Raw genomic sequence first — 20,510 nt, 5'->3', positions numbered from 1 at the left:
ACCTCTCGGTGTTGCAGCAAGATGGCGGCGCCCAGCCGCCCAGCCGGGAGAAGGGTTATAGAGGTCTAGCGGCTGTGAGGCGGCGGGAAGTGGTTCACTATGCTGCGTGCCTCTCTCCGCAACGTGAGTGGTGCCAGCCCATCCTGTGAGCTGCCGCGGCTAGGGGTGGGGAGGGCATGGGAGAGCGCGCCGCGCCGAGGAGCGGGGTGATAGTGGCGGCGGTGCGGGCTCGCAGGGTGACCGGAGCGAGCGGGCCCTCCGCGGTGTCGCCTCATTTGTCCCCTTCCAGAAGCGCGGGGCGGTAGGGGGCTAGCCGCAGCGGGGCCCGGGGGAGCCCTTCCTGAGGGCTTCTTCTTGGCCGCGCTTTAACGCCCCGAGGTGGGCTCTGTTACCTGCCTGCGTTGAAAGCCGGGGGATTGTGCTTTCAGGTGTCGGCAGCTCTGAAGGAAGGACATGTCTCTCCCACGGAGCTTTGCCAGCGGTGCCTTGGCCTGATCAAAAGCACAAAATTCCTTAATGCTTATATTACCGTAGCGGAAGAAACTGCGTTGAAGCAGGCTGAAGAATCAGAGAAAAGATATAGAGCAGGTATGTTTGTGATAATATTAGTCTTTACAAAGCTGTTTCGGAGGAGATCCTTGTGTTAGATGAAGTACCTTTTCTTCTTAAAGCAGGTGTATGTGCTACTTGTTTGACTGTTAAGGGGATGAGGCTTGTGGTTGAAGCTTCTGTGAGTGCATGCTTGAAGGTGTAGATAGCATATTCAGTCCAAAATTGGAGGCAAAACCTGGACCAAGCCAGGCACTGCAAATTAAATAAATAGGCTCAATGCTTCCTGAGCAGCACTGCTGCTACTGATTGCCTCTTCTTTCCCTCAGCAGTTTATTTTGAATTGGTAGCCAACAGTTACCGTAAAGGGGAAGATGCAGCGGTCTTCTGCAACCTGTTGGCTGGGGTAGACAAACACCTGGCTCAGCCTGTCAGCTTTTCAGTTAAGAAAGCTAATGAAAATAAAGCAACTTTGTGAATCACAGTTATTAGTGGGTGAAGAGAACAGCATTCAGTCCTGTTATCTGCAGCATTTAGAGGCTGACCATCCTCATTTTCATTTGCCTATCCCAGAAGACAGAAAAGAGAAATTTCACCTAGTGGGGTACTTTTTTTCCTTTCTGGGTGAAATTTAGTGTCCTCTGGCAGCTTAAGAAAATTGTGTTTTGCGTCCTGACATAGGCATTTTTTTCTGGATAGTGGATAATCACTTAGGGAAGATTTTTCTCTGCTTCGGGGTTTTGGTTTCTTTTTGCGGGTTTTTTTTTTGTTGTTCTTTTTTTTTTAAGATCGTATCTACTCCATGTGTCAGGTGGGCAGCATTTAGGGCTCCCAGCCTAGGGATTGAGTAGGTGTAGACAGAACTTATGGCTGAAACGAGCATTGCATGATCATATTTGAAGAGGTAAGGGCTCCTCTGGGATAGCTAACCTATAGCAGCTGCCTGTCTTGTGGGTTTAATCACATTTGCAAAGCTCTGCTCTGTGGGGCCAGGTCTGGTTTCAGCAGAATGCTGAGTGCTAGAGTTAGAATGGAGGGACATTCTTGAAAATGTAACAGACAACCCTCAAATGCTAAGTGATGGGTAGCATTCTTGCTTCCAAATAACACCCAGAAGGGTGTGTAAAATGAACTGTATTTGGTAAGAAGGCTATACACATAGCATGCTTTGCTTTAATCTCTGGGTTTTTTGCAATAATTCCCAATGCAGGTCAGCCACTGGGTGTTTTGGATGGAATTCCTGTTGCAGTAAAAGACAACTTTAGTACAGCTGGCATTGAGACAACATGTGCATCAGAGATGCTAAAAGGTACAGTAGAGCTTTTCAAGTAAAATCAGATCTCATTTTAATATTCTTGCTCTTTTCTTGAGAGGGTTTATGGAGTGGAGTCTTCCAGAAATCTAAATATTTTCAAAAAATGAGCTGAGCTCATTTGAGGAAATACTTTTATCTGATTTCTTCTGCCAAGCTCATCTGGTATTACAGATGCACCTTTTTCTTGTTGCAAGCACATTATCTCCTTTGTTCACACAATTCCATGCTTTTAATGCAGCATTGTTTATTATAGCATGTGTACTAGAACAAAATGGTTCTATAGTTCACACTCTCCTTTATGTGACCTTTAGGTTTCCAGGAGAGCAGTCAGTACTGTTCTGTCTAGCAAAATCCAAAGAAAGTGGGTTTTTTTATTTGTTTGTTTTCTGTTGATAATTGTTGATTTAAGTAGTTTTTCATATGGCTTAGGAGGATTAGACTTACTTTAGCAATTCTTTTCTCTATGTTCTTGATATGTCTATAAGGCTTCTTTAATTTTTTGAAGCTTCCCGAGCTCATTGTTTCTGTTAACATACCATGAACATTTTCAAGGTGTTAGACTGTTTCTATAGTAGAAGCAAAAGTAGAAAACATTTCTTATGTCTGTTATATTCTGGACAAAGTACAACTGAAAAGTTTTGTGGAAGAGGAGCCTAATCTGATCATGTTTGTTTGTTTTAATAGCAGAAGAAACCAGTGAGGCACTAGCACAGGTTGCCCAGAGAAGTTGTGGCTGCCCCATCCCTGTCAGTGTTCAAGGCCAGATTGGATGGGGCTTTGAGCAACCTGGTTTAGTGAAAACTGTCCCTGCCCATGGCAGGGAGCTGGAACTAGATGATCTTTAAGATCCCTTCCAACCCAAACTGTTCTGTGATTCTATGAAAGAAAATATGACTTTGCCATTTTTTAAAAAGTAGTATTACCTGAGATGTTTTTCCTTAAAAGCACATTCTCAGACTCATTGTGATTGATTGTAATGTTGTGGCTGAGAGTATTAGGAGTGGTGTTGTCTGTGTTGTTCCCGTTGAGAGTAGGGGTGTAGAAACCGCTGTCAGTAGTTGAAGAAGGAATTGGTTGCTACCTGAGATCTATAAGTGTCATGGTTCTCATCCTGGTTTATGTAATGTCTAAGTGGTTATGGGTGCACATGTTTGATCACAGGATAGCAAATTAGTATTTCAGTTTGCGGTTAACCATACGTTCCTTTATTTCATGGTAACCAGAGATAATTCAAGATATCTTAGCACTTTTCTCTAAAGAGCTGTTTTTCATTCGTCTAATTTTAGACAGTTCCTGCAAATTGGCTGAATGCAGTAATTTGCTACACTTGTGGTAACTCGTTTGTGAAGTCTTAGCTCCATGCTCTAGAAATATATAATTCAGAATTACTGGGTTGTAAATTGTGAAGGGGAGAAAGGGAAAAAAGAGATACAGCAAACAAACCAGGATTTGGTTTACTTTGTTACATTTTGGAAATTACTCATGTTATCTTGAAGCAGTGTGAACTGACAGTTCTTCAGCAGAAATAATGACAACTTTGAAGTGTTCAGAGTAGCTAATCATAAAAATCAGCTGTATCTCACCAATCACTCTTAATCATTCTGATTGTTTTCAGGTTATATTCCTCCTTACAGTGCTACAGTAGTTCAGAAATTACTGGATCAGGGAGCTGTGCTTTTAGGAAAAACAAACCTAGATGAATTTGCAATGGGGTGAGTGATGCATATTATTTTTTATGTGTTGATTGCACATTAAATAGAATACACACCATCTGTTCCAATCTACCTGTAATCCTTAACTCCTCTTCTGTGAGGTTAGAAAATAATGAATACTTACCCATGAAGAGTATATAGAGTTGCATGGATTTCTCCTTGAGCATGTATACTGTTGTATAACTAGTATAAATGCTGAGTTTTATGAACATAGCATTCAACTACAGCTTTGTTTGAGGGGGAGGAAATGGTGCAGCCTTTGCAGAAGGCCAAGGACAAGCAGACTTCTTCAGATCCATTGGTGTGTTAGTACAATTGGTTACACCACCAATTAATTGCTGCCTTTTTCTCTATTCCTTACTGGGTTGGTTTTGTTTTTTTTTGCCTTTAGCTGATTGTTATCATGCCCCTGATCACTGTCTGTGCCTCTGCTGGTCAGCAGCTGGAGTTATTTGTGTGAGTACTCCATGGTTTGCTGCAAACAGGCTAATCTAGAGCAATACTTTAAATTGCCTAAGCTGATGTTGGTGACTTCTTATTGGGAGTGCACTGAAAAATGCTCTCACAAATTGATTCTCCAGCAAATCAGTGAAGGTAGCCAAGCTATAGCAGGCAATAGCATTGAGCTGTTAGCAATGGGAGTCTCTGTCACTGCAATTGTTGTGTCTCAAAAGGAATGTCTGGGACTTTAGTTAGTATGAAACAGTATTTGTTGTGTTCTTGACCAGAATCAGGTTTGCTTGGGAATTCCCATAGGTAGGGTGGAAATACTTTGGCTGTATTTTTTTGGATAAAGTAATTTCTGCGTCAAAGTGACACTCTTCAAAGGAAGAGCAGGGAAAAGGCACACTAAAAAAAAAACCTGATTATGCAGTATTACATCTGATCTAAACTCATTAAAGCACAAGGTTCTCCTAAAAAGGCTTATCCCACTGCTAGCCTCTCATCTGTCTGTGTTTGCACAGGTCTACCATGAGGTCAAGCAGGGAGCGGATCTAGCTCCAAAGAATGATGGGTAGTTTTCAACTGCTGTGTCAACTACCCACTAGGTCTGATGATTTGGCTGGTAACAGTGGCACCCTGGAGTCAGAGGGTAACATGGGGTGAAGGTTGTGAGGTAGGAGGAAAGTACCGCTGCTTCTGCCTCTGGTGACCACAAGCTGACTGAAACCACTTTGAGAAGCCATTCACATTGAACCAGGGAGCAGTGGCCTTAAGAGAGGCCTAAAGAGCAAGTAATAGTGTGTTATTCAGAGAAGTGCTTGTTCCCACCCCTCTCTATTAGCATGGTTTGTCACAAGACTGTTGTCGTGTTTTGTCTTTTCCAAATGCAGCATTAGGAAGCCAGAAGACCTTTATTTTGAAGTAGATGTGCAGCTTTATTGTTACATAGCTTAAATCAGTTTTATATTTTTGTGATTGCCTTCTTTTCAGTGGCATTAGCAGAAGTTAGAGGCATGAGTTCAGTTTCTCTGTCAGAAGGGGATGAAGATCAGAAACTTTACATTTCTGTGTAACATCGTCTTTTTGTATTGAAATCAATTTTGCTAGGAGGAAAATAAATAAAAGATTGGGGAATGCAGTTTGACATCTGTCACTTCTGTCTGCATTTGTCCTGTCTGACTGTCTTAGATCTGGGAGTACAGATGGGGTATTTGGACCAGTCAGAAATCCCTGGAGTTATTCAAGACAGTACAAGGAAAAACCTGTCCCTAAATCCCATCCTGAAGATGAAAATTCTAACTGGGTAATAACGGGAGGAAGCTCAGGAGGCAGTGCAGCTGCTGTGTCATCTTTCACATGCTTTGCGTAAGAGGATTTTTAAAATTGTTTCATTAAATATATCAACATATGTTGGAATGTTTTAATTTTATAATTTTCTCATAATCTAATTTGAAATGCAAGGGTTATTTATACTGGCACATAAGAATCATTTCAGCATCCCTAGTTCAATTGTGGCATATCACAACGCCAGAATTAATCCAGGTAGGAAAATCTAGGCTTTTTCATTTTTAGTATTACTCGGCATAATGAGATGACCACTTTGCACTGCATGCAATAAAATAATAATGTCAGTAAAAGAACAGTTTTATTGCTATTTCCCCATAACTCTTAAAATTGACATGGGATTTGTGACATGTCCTCTTCCTCCGTAAGTGTTACACAAATACACACTGAAAATGTAATTCAACAAGTGAGGAGATCCCTTTATATGTAGCAGTATAATAATATTTTCTCCTCTCTTTTGTTTTGTCTCAGTTAAATAATAATACATGAGATTTGGGATCTAAAAGCTTTCAAATCACTGACTCAACAAAAGGATACACAGATACTTACTAGACAGATACAAACTTGTCTGTTTTAAAAGGTTAGGAGACAGTTTTAGTGTTTGAGGGCTTGTTGTTTTGGTTGGTTGGGTTTTTTTTTTGGTTGGTTTTGGGGTTATTTTTTTTAAAGGAACTTACTCGGAGATTTTAGATTTTGTTTTTTAGTTTAACGGTTGTTATTATCTGTGTGGAATAGCAACATGATATTTAGCAAATCAGTTGTCTATATCTTTCCCATACAACTGTTAAAAGAAATCTGATCCTTAAAACTTTATACCTTTCATTTTACACAATTTTTAGAGCTACATTGTGGAGCACATTTTATAGAAGATTATTTCAGTTGTGCTCTTAACTGGAAGGTGGCTAAGTGTTAAAGAAGGCTCTTTAGCTACTGTGTCCTTATTTACCTATAGACTATATTTATAAGTGTCTATTGCTAAAATACTTTTTGCTAGCATTGATCACAGCTTTTTTTTTTTTAAAATACTATGGTTTTATATACAAAACCCATTTTATTTTATGATTTTTAAATGATACCTCTCCATCTCATTGCCTTCTGCTAGGATGTAGTCTACTCAACATTTTAATGCTATTGAAACTGGACTTAGTGCAGCCATCCCTAGGGACTGCTGGTCCTTGTCCTGAGCCAGAATGGGCTGATCCTGACAGAGTCTGGCTGGCACCATCTCTTAAATTGCTGGGCATGCTGAACTCCTATTTTGCACTGCTCAGCACTTTGTCAAATCGGGAAGATTTTTTTTTCGTCCAACTATTTTAATGTCTATAACCTATTGCTTATCCTCTCTATTAGCTTCTTTCAAGCATCAGGGATACTGCCAGTCTTTGTATTTTCAATTTGGGATTTGGCCGTACAGAGATGCTACAAAACAGAGGAAGTTTTGTGTTACAAAAGCTTTGAAAAAAATACTCTTCAGCAAAGTCGATTGAATTGGTTCAACCAACAGAAACAGATGCCTATGGGAAAAGTCACATAATCACTTCAAGAAAAATTGTACCTCCTTCTGAAGTTTCATTTATTTTTGACAAAGATTTGGATGAAGGCTGTCTACTTTTTTAAATGGTGCTTGAGTTAAAATATTTAAAAACAAAATAAGAGCAGGTTTCATTTCAGTATAAATTTGCAATTCCATTACAATTTTTGAAATAAAAATTTCAATTCTGAAAGAGCAAAGTTTCACCTGTGAAAGAAAAAAAAAGCGCTTAAAAACAAACGAAGACCCCCCCCCCAAAAAAAAACAAAAAAAAAAACCAACCAACAAATAAAAATATATACTGTGTTTAAAAATTGCACCTAAGCTACTGTAACATGGGCATTCTATAATGCTATGCTTTGTAGGTTTGGAAACAAGAAAAACATCCTAGGCTTTGCAAATTATTGTCTGTTGTTAAAAGCAAGAAGCATATTGTGTTGCTTTTTATTTGTATACTGGAAGATGCTGCTTCATGGCATATTAGCTACTGAGTAAGAGACTAATGTCTGAAAATAACGAGGCTTATCTTTCAGAGCCTCAGTATTGGAACAGACCAGTGGAGAAGGCAGAAGTAGATATTTAGGGGCATATTCAGATAGTCTAAATTCTACCTATCTACCTCTGCTATGTGAAGAGAACTGGGCTCTCCTGTTGGCTAATTCAAAGACCCTAGGAAAAAAAGGAGAACAGGTAAAAAAATAGCAGCCATAAGGGGCAGACTAAAATTTAGGCTGATTATGACTTCTAATCTGGAATAATTCATGCATTTTTAAATCCATGCATCTTAAAGCCATACATTTTTATTATTTGGAAATGTTCTGTATTATTTTACTAATAATAACCCTTTTGAAACTATAGAGCCTTAGGGTCAGACACAGGAGGATCTACTCGAAACCCAGCTGCTCACTGTGGTGTAGTAGGTTTAAAGCCAACATATGGACTGATCTCTCGCCATGGTCTCATTCCTCTAGTGAACTCCATGGATGTGCCAGGAATTCTAACCAGATGTGTGGATGATGCAGCAGTTGTGTTAGGTATTACTACTTCATATGTCTTTGTGTACAACATATCTTTGTTTGCGGCATTGTCTCAAAACAAATTGAATTCAGGCTATGTACATTTTCTTGTTCATACATGATGTCATATTTCAGGTTCACTTGCTGGACATGATCCTAAAGACTCTACCACAATTCAGGACAGCTTTAAGCCATTTGAACTACCCAATTTGACTGATGTCAGCAAGCTCTCAATAGGAATTCCAAAGGTACCATTTAAGTCCTGTCAAAAACTGTGGACAGGAATGGTAAATAGGACACTCGACAAAAAAATACTTGTCTTGCTCACCACTTCCCAGTCTCTCATGGTTTAAAACAGTGAAGACCGCATGAGCAGCTCCTGAAAAAGAGCAGTATGTGCTCTGTTGCCTGTGCAGGTGATTCAGAGTAAGCATATGTGGTTGCTTCATCTAAAATATTTTGTTGTCATTGTGGGAAGCACAGCTGTGTATTTCCAAAGGAAATGGGGAACTTCAGTTCTTGGTTCTCTGTTGCTTTCATCAGTTGCCTGTATAACCTCAAACAAGTTGCTCTTAATACTGGTTTGTGCAGTGCTTTGAAATACTTCTCTAAATAGCACTGTGTTGATACAAAGCAGAATTTTCAAGGCAATGGGGTGACACAGGGACCTGTGATTCTCAGAGCTCTACTAAGGATTGAAAGACAGCTGTAATCTTGCCTCTGATTTATGCAGTTAAGTCGTGTTTGTAACTCTAAGGACACTTGCAATTTAGGTACAATATTTCAGACTTCAGCCTATTTCTAATTTAGCAAAGGCTCTGCCTTCAACGAAACAGTGTGGATAACATTTATTGGTTTGAATCTCAGTATTTGAACCTATTTGAACAGGTATACCGAAAGATTTAATTTGGTAAACAGATGTCCACTGACCAGTTATTCGGGATCTGTGAAATGCAAAAATGACATGCCTATAAAATTTATTAGCTGCATACTGTTTAATTTTCATAAATATGAAATAGTGCTATTGGTTAATTATTCGTACCCTTTGGACAGTTGTTTTCTACTGCTACAGATTATTCTTAACAGATACATGCATATGTTAAACATGGGTCATAGCTACTCAGAAATCAGTATTATAACCTTGACATTGTGAGTTAGAACTAAAGCAAATATCTTCAAGAATAGAGAAATTCAATAGAATATCTTTATCTTATCATAACATAGCTTATCTAAGTCTCCTCCCAACCCCTTGATTATAGTTCTTTGGTGGGTTGTTTCATTTGTTTCACTGTGGCATGCCAATTGCTGCTGATATGCTGTGGCTGTAATTTCTTTTAATCTTTCCTACTCAGAGCAGCCCTAGTATTAGGACTTAAACCTGAAGAGTTTCTACCCATGAACTGCAGAGCAGCTCAGTGCAGTCTCCATAAGTATAGGCAAATAAGTGGATAACTGGGCAATTTCTTCTTCAGGAGAAAATTCCATGGTCTGTGATATGTGGGTTGATCCTACTGAAATGAGCATAATATTCCTAAGAGGATTGAATCCTGTTAATTTAATACTGCTTGACTGTGTAATGTCTAGTAGATGGAAGAAACTTTAATAAGTACTTAATATCATATAGTGGTGAGGTAATAGTTTTGATGTATTTTTAGCAAGGGGTATTTGCAGTTTAGTTGCCATTAGAAGTAAACTGATATGTAAAAATCATTGCCCTTCTTGTTTTTCTCTAAGGAATATCATGCACCAGGGCTTTCTAGTGAAATTCTGGCTCTCTGGTCAAAGGCTGCTGATCTCTTTAAGAATGCAGGTGCTAATGTAATTGAAGTGAGTCTACCACACACTCGTTACTCAATTGTCTGCTATCATGTGCTGTGCGCAGCAGAAGTGGCATCAAATATGGCCAGGTTTGATGGACTGGAATATGGTAAGGCTTTTGAAAAAACTTTTCTCAGACAATAGAAACATTGCTGGTTGCCATTTAGAAGTATTTAATAGTTACGCTTTTCTTGGTTGAATGCTTGGTGTTATTTCTCTGAGATGGAAAAGAGTAGAAACTCTATATAAATAAAAATAAGCAACTAAATGCATTGTTTAATGTATTTCACTTCCAGACACGAGTGTCTGGGCTTAAAATCTGTTTAATATTTGTATAATAAATCAGAAATATGCTTTGTTGTTTTCCAGAATAGTAGCATGTCAGTCTGCAACAAACAGTGGCCTATTATATTACTATGTCTAACATTACCTTATGTTGTTAAATCTTAAGGATTACGAAAAGTATTAATTTCCAAATTGCTTTTTTCAGGACACCGTTCTGATATGAACAAGTCCACAGAAAGTATGTATGCTGCAACACGACGAGAAGGCTTTAATGATGTTGTAAGAGGAAGAATTCTGTCAGGAAACTATTTCTTGTTGAAACAGTAAGTGGAACATCTTGAAACTTAAATTTGCCAAGTTAATAAATTTTTAAGCAAATGGTTATTTGTCATTTGTGACATGAAAAACAATCATCCTTACACTAGTAGCCACTTGTATCATTATTATTCTTGCTTTAGCTATATAATATCTACTGAACTGCTAATAATGAACAAAAGTGTTTCCCTTAGTATTGCTGATGAGCCTTCTGAATTAAATAAGTAAAGCAAGCTGGTGATTTTATTTTTTTTCCCTTAATAGAGTATTATTAGCACCCATTAGTTAAATTAAGGAAAAACCTATCCTATTGTATGACATTGAAATCATACCAAAGTATTACTGTCGTAGTGTTAAAAGTTGTGTTAGCTATTAGTGTCATTAAAACTGCATAGAAAAACTTCTGATGCATTCTAGTGAGGTCTTCTAAAGAAAGCCAGAACATATGGCCGTTAAATGAACTATACCTCTTTGCTTCAGTATACAGGGAAAGGAAGGCATTTGGCAAAGGTACTGAACTGATGTCTTTACAGAAGACAGGTTTTTATCCAGCTCATGTAGAGAAGCTGGTGTGTGGATCAATTTGACTTTTTTTTTCTTAGTTTTCAAATTTTAATATTATTAGCAGTTCAGTAGGTATTATATAGCTAAATCCTCATCCAGCAGTCCTAATTTATGTTAGTAAAAGTGCTGATTTTCTTTGTCTTAGTTTGTAAGGCACTAACAGAAGTATTAGTCATGTAATCAGTCTCAAAGCAAGCGCACCACAGAAAGAGCTCTGTCAGCAAGAGTTTCATCAGATGTGACTTCTAGTTGCTCTCAGAGACAGGAACGTTGTCAGTCGGTATGTAACAACCAGCTTTTATGGAATGCCGATCCTCTTGCCAAGTGTTCTCCTTCTGGCTGAAACATTCCAGTTCAGATTTCCTAAGGCTGCTTTAAAATTCATGTAGTTCATTCTTCTGTGAAGAAATACGCAATTGGCTTCCATCAAGATTGAACTGGAGAGTCCTGCTCCTGTCCACAATAAATGACTTGTGAAGAACAGGATGGGGTTCAAAAGCATTCTTAGAATAAACAGTAGAGAAGAAGCATCTGTGACTGATGTGAATGTTGCATTTTATAGATAAAAATTATCTTACTTATCTGCCAAATTACTAGGTGACTGTTCAGAAGTTCTGTTTAATACTTTGATCAGCGATCTGGACAAGGAGATCAAGTGCACCCTCAGTAAGTTTGCAGATAGCACAGGCAGTTTTAGTGGTTTTGTCTATGAACACTCTGGCATATAGTGGTTGTTAATACTCCCTACCCCCCCCCCCCCCCCCCCCCCAGTTTTTTTTTTAATAGCTGTGGGTTTAGGTGGCAGTTACTTTTGAAACTGAACTTCTCTGAATTTAAGGATTCCACATTTGTCAGTTCTGCATATGAAGTTAAAAGGAACAATGGGACATAAAGCTGACTAATTTGTTTCTGCTTCAGAATTGCTTAAAGACAGTTTAGAAATCAATAGACCACATATTTACATAAAGGAAAAAAAGGTTAGGAAAAGATAAAGTCTTTAGAGCATTCTACAGAGAAGTACACTACACACACATACAGTTTTAAGTCCTCTGTAGATGATGTGACTTTTTCACATACTTTAAGTATCTTGTTGAATTGAACCCTAAATGGTTAGTGCCCGTTTTCTAGTCCTGCATATTTCTAGGCTTTGCTATGCTGCCCTGCAGTGAAATTCAGTGCAGAGTTCAATTGCAAAATGGTCATAAAATGTTGTTTTAATTTTTAGTTAATTATTGTAAACTAGGGTTTTGTTTCCCTTCACCTTTCTTCAGGAGTATGTCTTCACCTCCTCTTTCTCTAACAGCTTCATTGTTAGGAGACCATAAACACCATGTTTGATGACTAAGCTTCTGTTATATCAAAAAGCCAAGTGCCACTGTTAGTCTTTTAACCAAAAGGAATACTTGGCTTGTCTTTTCTACTGGAACTAAGAAATTCTGTATTTTCTGGAATTAGTGTCATGCCGTCATGTCCATATTTCTTTCTAGGAACTATGAGAATTACTTTGTCAAGGCACAGAAAGTCAGACGTCTCATTGCCAATGACTTTATGAAGGTTTTCAGGAGTGGTGTTGATATTTTACTCACTCCTACTACTCTGAGTGATGCAGTACCATATACAGAATTCATCAAAGAAGACAACAGAACCCGTAGTGCGCAAGATGACATCCTAACACAGGCTGTAAACATGGCTGGTGAGTAGGGACAGGAATTCAACTAGGTTTTCCCCTGCCTAGTCATTTTTAATGTCCATTTCCTTCAGCTATTTAACCTTTCATTCAGAATAAAGATGGTTTACCCCTGTGTTCTAAGTCTTACTATGATAATTAGGTATAAGGCTAGCGTATTTATTAAATGCTTTAAAATGTAAAATTTTGAAGTGGGGCACCTTGGAGCTGAGTGTGGACTTGCAGATAAGATGAATCTATTCAAGTTCCAGAGACCAAAATCTTTTTCCAAGGAGACTTGGCTTTCTTTTCAGAGGATGCTGACTCCCTAAATCACTCTAATTTCTTATCACCTAGCAGTATCCTTAGTTCATTGACTCAGATTGTTTTAATTAGTTCATTTCCTCTACATCTTTTTTTGTCATTGTTGTTCTCTTAGAATTGTTACAAAAATTACTCCAGCTGGATTTGTTTAATAGTAAGTCTGCCTACGTATCTTTTTTTTTGTTCCAGGACTGCCAGCTGTAAATGTTCCTACAGCTCTCTCAGAGAGAGGCTTGCCAGTTGGGCTTCAGTTCATTGGACGCTCGTTCCAGGAGAAGCAGCTTCTCACTGTAGCCAAATGGTTTGAAAAACAAGTAAAATTCCCAATGATTGAGCTAGAAGAAGTGAAGAGGCATGACCATGGTGTCTTTCAACATCAGAAATCTGCTTCTTTTTCATAACATGGGACTTGCTGGTCAGCTAAAATAAGAAAGCTGTGGGGATGGTATAAAAATGTATTCCTGCAGTTAAGGTTTTTTATCTTCTATAGAAATAATAATTCATTTTAAAAAGACCATATACAGTAATGCAGGATGGAATCACAACAGCTTGTTATTGTGTAATTAAGGCAAAGTGAGTCATTAAGTAAACATGTCTGTGTTACTAAGAACCATTTCTAATTGATATTGAAATTATGTATCTTTTGCTGGTGGAGCTGCTTTTTTTCCATCCCAGAGGGTGTGTAAGATATCAGGCAATTAAAGAATTTGCCTGAATTTTCTTGTGAAACTTGCATGGTTGCCAAAGGGCTTGGTTTCCTTTGGACCATAGACTTTTTTGTAATGGCAACAGCCAGACAAGCTGTAATGGAACAAAGGTTCCACGTGTTCACCCACAGGTAAATACAAAAGGAAACAAGGAAATAGCATATAGTTATTCTATAGAAATAACATACAGTTAACACTTAAAAAGAAATAATTAAAAAATCTCTACTTCTACCAAACTCATGCAGAAGGTGAAAAAACCTCCAGGTTTATAAACCATGTGGATTACTTTGATTACATCAATTGTAAGAATTATGAATTCTAGATTTCTTATTAGTTCTTGTGTAGTTATTTTCTTCTTCCTTCATCACTGTTCTTTATAATCAGCACTTAAAATGAATGCTTACTGAGAAAGAAATTATCTCTCCGTAAGAATAACATCACCTATCCCTTCATGGACAGTCATTCATCACTATATTAGTTGAACAAATTTCCAAACTATAATATTGGTAGACTGGAAGGCTTAAGAACTAATAACCTGTTGTGAATGTTGTGGTTTCCATTTTTTGAAAGTCAAAAAAGTATGAAGGATTAAGTTTGTAGATTTGGTTTTGCATCAGATTTCCTTTCATAATCTACAGCGTGCACAGATGTAAGAAGTGTAGGGTAGGGAAAGCTATTAAAATTTTGTCTGCTATGGTTACATACAGAATCTTCCTGAATTAGCTCTTGTCCTAGAGACTGTACTGTCACCTGTGTACATATATATATATATCACTTTATTTCTAGAAATCGCAAGTGAATGGGTGAAGTTTCTGTGCTCCAAGGAGAAACCATTCCAATACCTTTCCCCCACAATTAAAATGGTACACAATTAAAAATCCCATTCCCAGCTGTTTACCATTTGAGGGGACTGTATACCCTATCTCCTGCCATCTCCTCCCCTGCCAAGCCAGAGGTGAGAGCTTGGGAACCAGAGTGCTGCACCTTCTGTATGTAAGCAAGGGTTTCTCAAGTTGTCCAAGAGGATATTTAAAAGGCTTGTGCTGTCTTCATATTAAAAAAAAAAACAACATTTTGAAAGAGTAACTTAATACCCCAGTAGCTTAACACCCTGATTTACCTATAGATACAGCTGCTACCAGTGCAGCTACTACCAGTGGCAAATCATAGCTCCAGAGTTATAAATAGTAAAGTTTCTATGATGGATAATTACACTCCCAAAACCCCTTGTGTAGAGGAATTCCAGGGGGCAGAAAGGTGTGGAGTAAAAAAAAAAAATCTTATTATTTAAGAGTTGAAAGTTTTATGGCATTGCAGCGCAGCCACAGCAGGGGGTAGGAGCCCAGATAGTTCCAGTATTTCCTGAAGGAAACAAAAGCCAGAGCTTTAGCAAACAAGCAATGTGCTTAAATGTTTAAGGGTGAAAAGTTTTTTCCTCAGGTAATGAGAAACTGTAGAAACATTGTATAGTGGAAAAGTTATTTTTGGGAAGAAAACTCTTAAGGGCTTTTGCTTCAGATATTTATGCGGTTTTCACATACGTGTTTTTCTCTCACCCTTCTTAACAGGTTCATAGTAAGGAGAAATTCAAAGCAAAATTAAACCTGACTGCTGCTAATTCTTTATTCCAGCATTTCTCAGTTGTCAGGCATTGGGCACTTGGCAGTTACTGTGACTTCACTATAGCTTCCCCTTACATAGTGCTAGTCACTTCTCCGTTACTTTTATGATTCACCTAGGAACCAGTCTGTCTGGAAAGCTGCAATGGGGAATGGACTTTGTGGCCTATCTGAGGTGTCCAGGGACCCTTTCCGTCAGCTCTGTCCCTCAGAATACTGAGTAGTTCCACCAGACTTACATACATACAGGAGATGGGCAACTGAAAAAGGATGAAGAGGTACACACAGTGTGTCTAGAAATCACTACTAGGATTACACTGTTGTCATACTTTGTGTTAAATTGTTGGCCACAATGCCGCCAGAGAGGGCAGGGAAATAAGCAAAAAAGTCAGAGGAGCAAGAAAGGTTTATGTAAGTTTGTTATCTTTCAGTATATCTCTCAAATAAAGAAGAAAGTATCAGATTCCAGGAATGTTAGAGGCAGGAAATGAAAAACACAATTATCTTAATAAGCTTACCACACCTTTGCTTGACGAGTGTCCCGATGCAATTAGGAGCTTCCAAGCTAACCTTGGAGGTTTTTTTTGTAAACAGAAGAAAGGCTTTTTCCCACCCAGCATGGGCATTCTGCTGTGCTCGGTCTGGAACAGTGATAGAAGGTGTCAGCAGTGCAGGGCATTCAGCAAAAGCAGCAGGAACAGAGCCAGGGGGCTTTGCCTGGTCCTGCACACACTTTTATGGCCAGGGCTGTGGTCTGATATCTGCAATAAGGGTGTAAGTGACAATCGCAAGCAAATGCTGTGTCACAATATGTGATGTAAACGGACTCCAAACAGCTAAGAAATGAATTTATTTATTTATTTATTTATTTAGCTGAAGGGACTGTTCTTGTGCATCAGTGTTTTGGTTGCTGAGCGGATTTGTGTGGCCTGCTGTGCTGCTCTGATTGTGACATGCGGTGGACAGGTTGCCATTATGTATGCCAGCTCAGGCACCTAGGACAGCAGCAGAGACTCCTGTGTTAGGTACCCCTCTGCAGGGGAAGATGTATCATGGGCTTGGAGTTACAGGGCAGAGGAAAGACTGCCTGGAATGCTGCTGAGGCGAGAGATGCAGCAGCATCTCTCATAAGGGAGCAGAGGTGGTCAGTACTGGCTGGCAGCAACTGGGCACCCATTTGCACTGTACTGTGAACTGGAACAGCTACTGGGTTGCTACTGCCATTTGCCAACACCAACCTGAACAGGAGGACAAGTTCCTGCATTGCAGTGTATGGTGTAAAAGTACTAGGCACCTCATTGTGTCACCCAAGAGAGGATGTTTCAGCTTGGGAAAAGACACAGAGAAGCACTGAAGAGTTTTCTAGGCAGGCTGTGAAACATCAGGAGGTAGAAAGCACATGGGAAAAGGAAAGGATTAATAGTCATGGAAGCTAGTAACTCATGCGAGAAGCCAGAGACTTAGGAGAGAAAGATCGAAGAGATAAAGGATACAGGGGTGAGAAACCAGTATTCTGGTGAAGGAGGGGCCCCAACTTCATCTTCCTAAGTTGAAATCTTTGAAGGTGGGTACCTTTATGAATTGTACCTCTGAACTAGAGAGTCTGCTGGATTTAGTGTAAAACCAGAGTGTTGGAGACTTGCATTTGCAAGCTTTTAGTCCCAAAGTGAGCGCTCTTCAGGCACACATAATGCCTGGCACAGACACATGTAATATGTGTTTAACAAAGACCAAAGGAAAACACATTATTAACAGTTTACTTCAGGAAGCCTAGGAGCACATTGCAAAAGGGACCTCGTGGGCTCAATTTCTCTTCATAGGTAACTATTTCATACAGTCATCTCCATAAATTTATTAAAATCTGTCTAAGGAGTATTTTGGTTTCTTTCTTCTATTAGTATTCCAGTACCTTTTGTTAGAAACGTTAATCAGAGCCAAGCCACACACACCTATTTGCTCAAGGCAATATTGTTCTTTTGTTTAAATATGCTTTCTCACTCCTTGTGTTTAATTCACTCTTGTATTTACAGAGCACAGTTGCATTCTTCCTTAGCCCTTATTATGCTAGGATGAATAAGTCAAGCTCTACCAGTTTACTCTTGTATATTAGCGTGCCCTGTGCTAATCCCTGTAGCCATTAAGTGCACCTGCTCCAGCTGAATCCATCTGTCCTCCAACATGGGTGACCACTATTGTAAAGACAATTCCAGGTGCAGTTTTACAAGCTCAACAGCATTAATACTTCCCTATTGCTCCTGAAAAATTCCTTCCCTGAGCACTCTGGAATCACACTTGCCTTTTACTTGGCCACATTAGCCCACACCGGTAGCTCAAATTTATTATTAAGCAATGCACTCGGGGCTTTCTCTGTTTCCATTGCTTTCAGTAGAGATAAGTATTTGTGGTATGAGCTGAGAGTTCATTATTAAGCCTCCAGGTGCATGACCCTTCACTCCTTGTTACTACTATTCAAATTATCAGTGTTTTCCAGTTTTTCCTGTAGAGTCCAACTCTTTGCTGTTTTGACAGTAACTCCCAGCTTCATGTCATCAGAAACAAAGACTGTGTCCTACAAATAACTTGCCTTATTACCTTAACTTTACTCTTGTCGTAATCATTTTCCAAGCTATTGCTGCAAATGACAGCTTCTCCTATATGGCCTCTGTATCTTGATGAATCATGATGAGGCACTATCTATTACCAACAGCTAAACACAGACTGAGGAGATGCAGCCACCCTTAATGAAAACTTAGGTCCTTGCTCTATTCCATAACTGGTTTGCTTTGAAGGCTACAAGCAGCAGCCTGTTGTGATAAACACTGTTCAAGGATATCAAGAAAAGAACCTGCCCCTGAAAAGAGCTGGATCTATTATGCATCTATCCAAAACCAACCATGAAAACAACCACAAAAAAAACATCCCAGGATAATAAGCTATTGTATTCACAGCACTGGAAACATAAGAGCCTGAATGATCTGCTCTCAAGTGGGAACAATGGAAACACGCTGAATCACTAACACCAAATCTTCAATAGGCCAAATGCAGCCTTGTCACTAAGACAAACTGCTAATAGCAACAATGAAGCTTGCAATGGCTTGTGTGGAGCCAAACTGGCTCTTGTACTTCAGCTGAAGTTCATCCAAAGTTGAACAGAGAAGTCTCCAGATGGTCACCACAATTTGGGCTAGAAGGAGGGGCCATTCTGTTACTTTCTTGTTCATGAACGAAGTGCAGAATTTTGTTCAATGATTAAAATTGAAACGCCCAGAGGCATGGATGGGATACACCACAAAGAAAAACTGCAGCACTTAAATAGGGAAGCTGTTACTACTTTAAAAAGATATTGTGGTCATAGCACTTTGGCAGTTACTAACTCAAAAAATGGCGAAAAGCACAACTGTATTCCAAAGTTTGTGCTGTGTTTTTTTTCATACAGCATATAAAGCAATGCCATTTCATTTCTAGAAGAAAACATCTAACTTCATGGTATTTAAACAGACAAGCAACAAATCCTCTATTGCAGCCCCAGTCAGGAATGTGACAGGCAGGGAGATTTCCACCTTGTTGAACCAAGCTGTAAGCTACACTTTGTTCTGGGTCTTCCATTTCAGGTTGTATTTGTGTCTGTCCTGTGTGCTACACAACCACGCTGACAATGCAGACTTTGTCAGTACAGCCTGGCTCAGGGAGAGCATGGAATACCTCAGACTTTCAGAGAGAGGTATAGGCTCTGAGTCAATCTGTGTACTCCTAAGGACACCAGCTTGCCTGCAGTGCAGATGACCTGGGAAGGTTGTGGGCTCCGTCAGCTTGGTCACACAAGTCAGAGAACGTAGTTAGAAGGAAAAGCTGCCCCTGAGCAGGTTGCCCAATACACCCAGGCAATGGGTGTCTCTGGGGAGACGTGAGGGCAGTCCTGGAGCCTCTCCGGAAATGTTGGCCAATAGCAAAATTAATATCGTGTTTAGAAGAGGGGCATTAGGAGAGGGGCATTAGTAGAGGGGCTGTTTGTTACTAGAGCTGTACTTACAGTTTTCAAGCATAGTGATGACAATAATTATTAGGCTTTTTAGCTTCCAAGGTCTCAATGATAAATTTCTGTTTCTTCATTTGCCATCCCAGTCTTGAACTTGAATCTATAAGCACGCACATGGTGAGTGTGAGGAATACACGGAAGCCACAGGGAACCTAAAAAAAGCTATGTGAAACACTGACTGTGCAGCTGCGGTGATAACACATCCTAAGGCAGGAGATCTGCCCTGGGTAATGTGCCTAAACTTCTTCAGGGCACAACAAGGACATCAGCTTTGCTCATGCCTTGTTCGATTTGACATTTAAAGCAGCCAGTTGACAGATTCACTTTCCAAGCCAAAAAACACTCAAGTGTTGTAGCCAACAATGACTGCTACACACCTCTGCTGTGAGGACCCACTTGAAAGCAGCCCAGCAGAATGACAGCACATCCTGGCAGAAGGGATTTCATTAAATCCCTCCTGCCATGGGCAGGCAAAGCAAAGAGGCCATACAGACCTTCAGAGAAAGGGAGAGGAGATTACACTTCCTTGTAACTCTCCCAGAGCAGGAGCTCAGTGGAGCACACTACTCGTAGACAAAATTACTATTTGGGGTTTTCTTTTCCTCCAGGATACATACTGCTCATTGGGGGTGCCAGCTGTATTCCTCCCATGCAGCATGTTTATCTTGAAAATCAAATTCCCAATTTCTAGTAAATGCTACAAAAGCAAAGACTGGCAGTGGGGAACTGGTAGCATACCTTAAGAAATCAGGGGAGCTGAAATGGAATACAAAAGGAGAAAATAATTTTTTGCAGGCAAGTCACCAAAATATTCTTGTGCATTTGCTCTTCAAGCACAGAAGAGCATTTGCAAAAAGCCTGATGAAAGGGAGATGCATTGCTCCAGTTCCTTCATCTCAGCAGGACCGAATTGGAGTGCTGAAGGGTTAGGACTTGATCTAACATACTTTGAAACTGGTGAAAGCCACACCTCAGTTGAACCTGTACAGAACTAGCACCCTAACAAAAAATAATAATAGGTGATTTCCATTTCTGCTGTAAAAGTGAGACCCTGAGACAGGTTATGGCACAGGTCAAGGAGAGGCCAGACTGGATGGGGCTTTGAGCAATCTGCTGTAGTGGAAGATGTCCCTGCCCTTAGCAGGAGGGTTGGAACTAGATGATCTTTAAGGTCCCTTCCAACCCAAACCATTCTATGATCCTATGATAGAGGAAATTTAGGGAACTATCACTCTTCTCTGTGCAACCTTTGAGCTTTTTGTGTA

At 39.6% G+C, this 20,510-nt stretch overlaps 2 protein-coding genes across 2 annotated transcripts in view; both read left to right on the top strand.

Annotated features, from left to right (window-relative positions):
* The window catches only part of MTRES1 (mitochondrial transcription rescue factor 1), a 244,769-nt gene that overhangs the window by 114,837 nt on the left and 109,422 nt on the right, over positions 1-20,510 (top strand). The gene's annotated exons all lie outside the window — the stretch shown is intronic.
* Positions 5-13,515, top strand: QRSL1 (glutaminyl-tRNA amidotransferase subunit QRSL1). The gene is made up of 11 exons (XM_061460172.1): positions 5-123; positions 429-588; positions 1,760-1,858; positions 3,480-3,576; positions 5,209-5,385; positions 7,754-7,929; positions 8,047-8,159; positions 9,646-9,838; positions 10,220-10,337; positions 12,381-12,586; positions 13,073-13,515. The coding sequence occupies exons 1-11, from the start codon at positions 100-102 to the stop codon at positions 13,282-13,284; spliced, it is 1,575 nt and encodes a 524-aa protein (XP_061316156.1). The 5' UTR covers positions 5-99; the 3' UTR covers positions 13,285-13,515.

Source organism: Pezoporus flaviventris, unplaced genomic scaffold (genome assembly GCF_033815535.1).
Source record: "Pezoporus flaviventris isolate CSIRO_AGI_PZ_B2104156 unplaced genomic scaffold, CSIRO_AGI_Pfla_v1 ptg000031l, whole genome shotgun sequence".
NCBI lineage: Eukaryota > Metazoa > Chordata > Aves > Psittaciformes > Psittacidae > Pezoporus > Pezoporus flaviventris.
This window is presented reverse-complemented; position numbering and strand designations above follow the sequence as displayed.

Bases quoted from the DNA above. Each gene is read 5' to 3' on its own strand.
- QRSL1 (XM_061460172.1), top strand. From the start codon at position 100: ATGCTGCGTGCCTCTCTCCGCAAC. The intron at 124-428 runs GTGAGTGGTGCC...TTGTGCTTTCAG, and splicing joins TGCGTGCCTCTCTCCGCAAC to GTGTCGGCAGCTCTGAAGGA. The intron at 3,577-5,208 runs GTGAGTGATGCA...TGACTGTCTTAG, and splicing joins CTAGATGAATTTGCAATGGG to ATCTGGGAGTACAGATGGGG.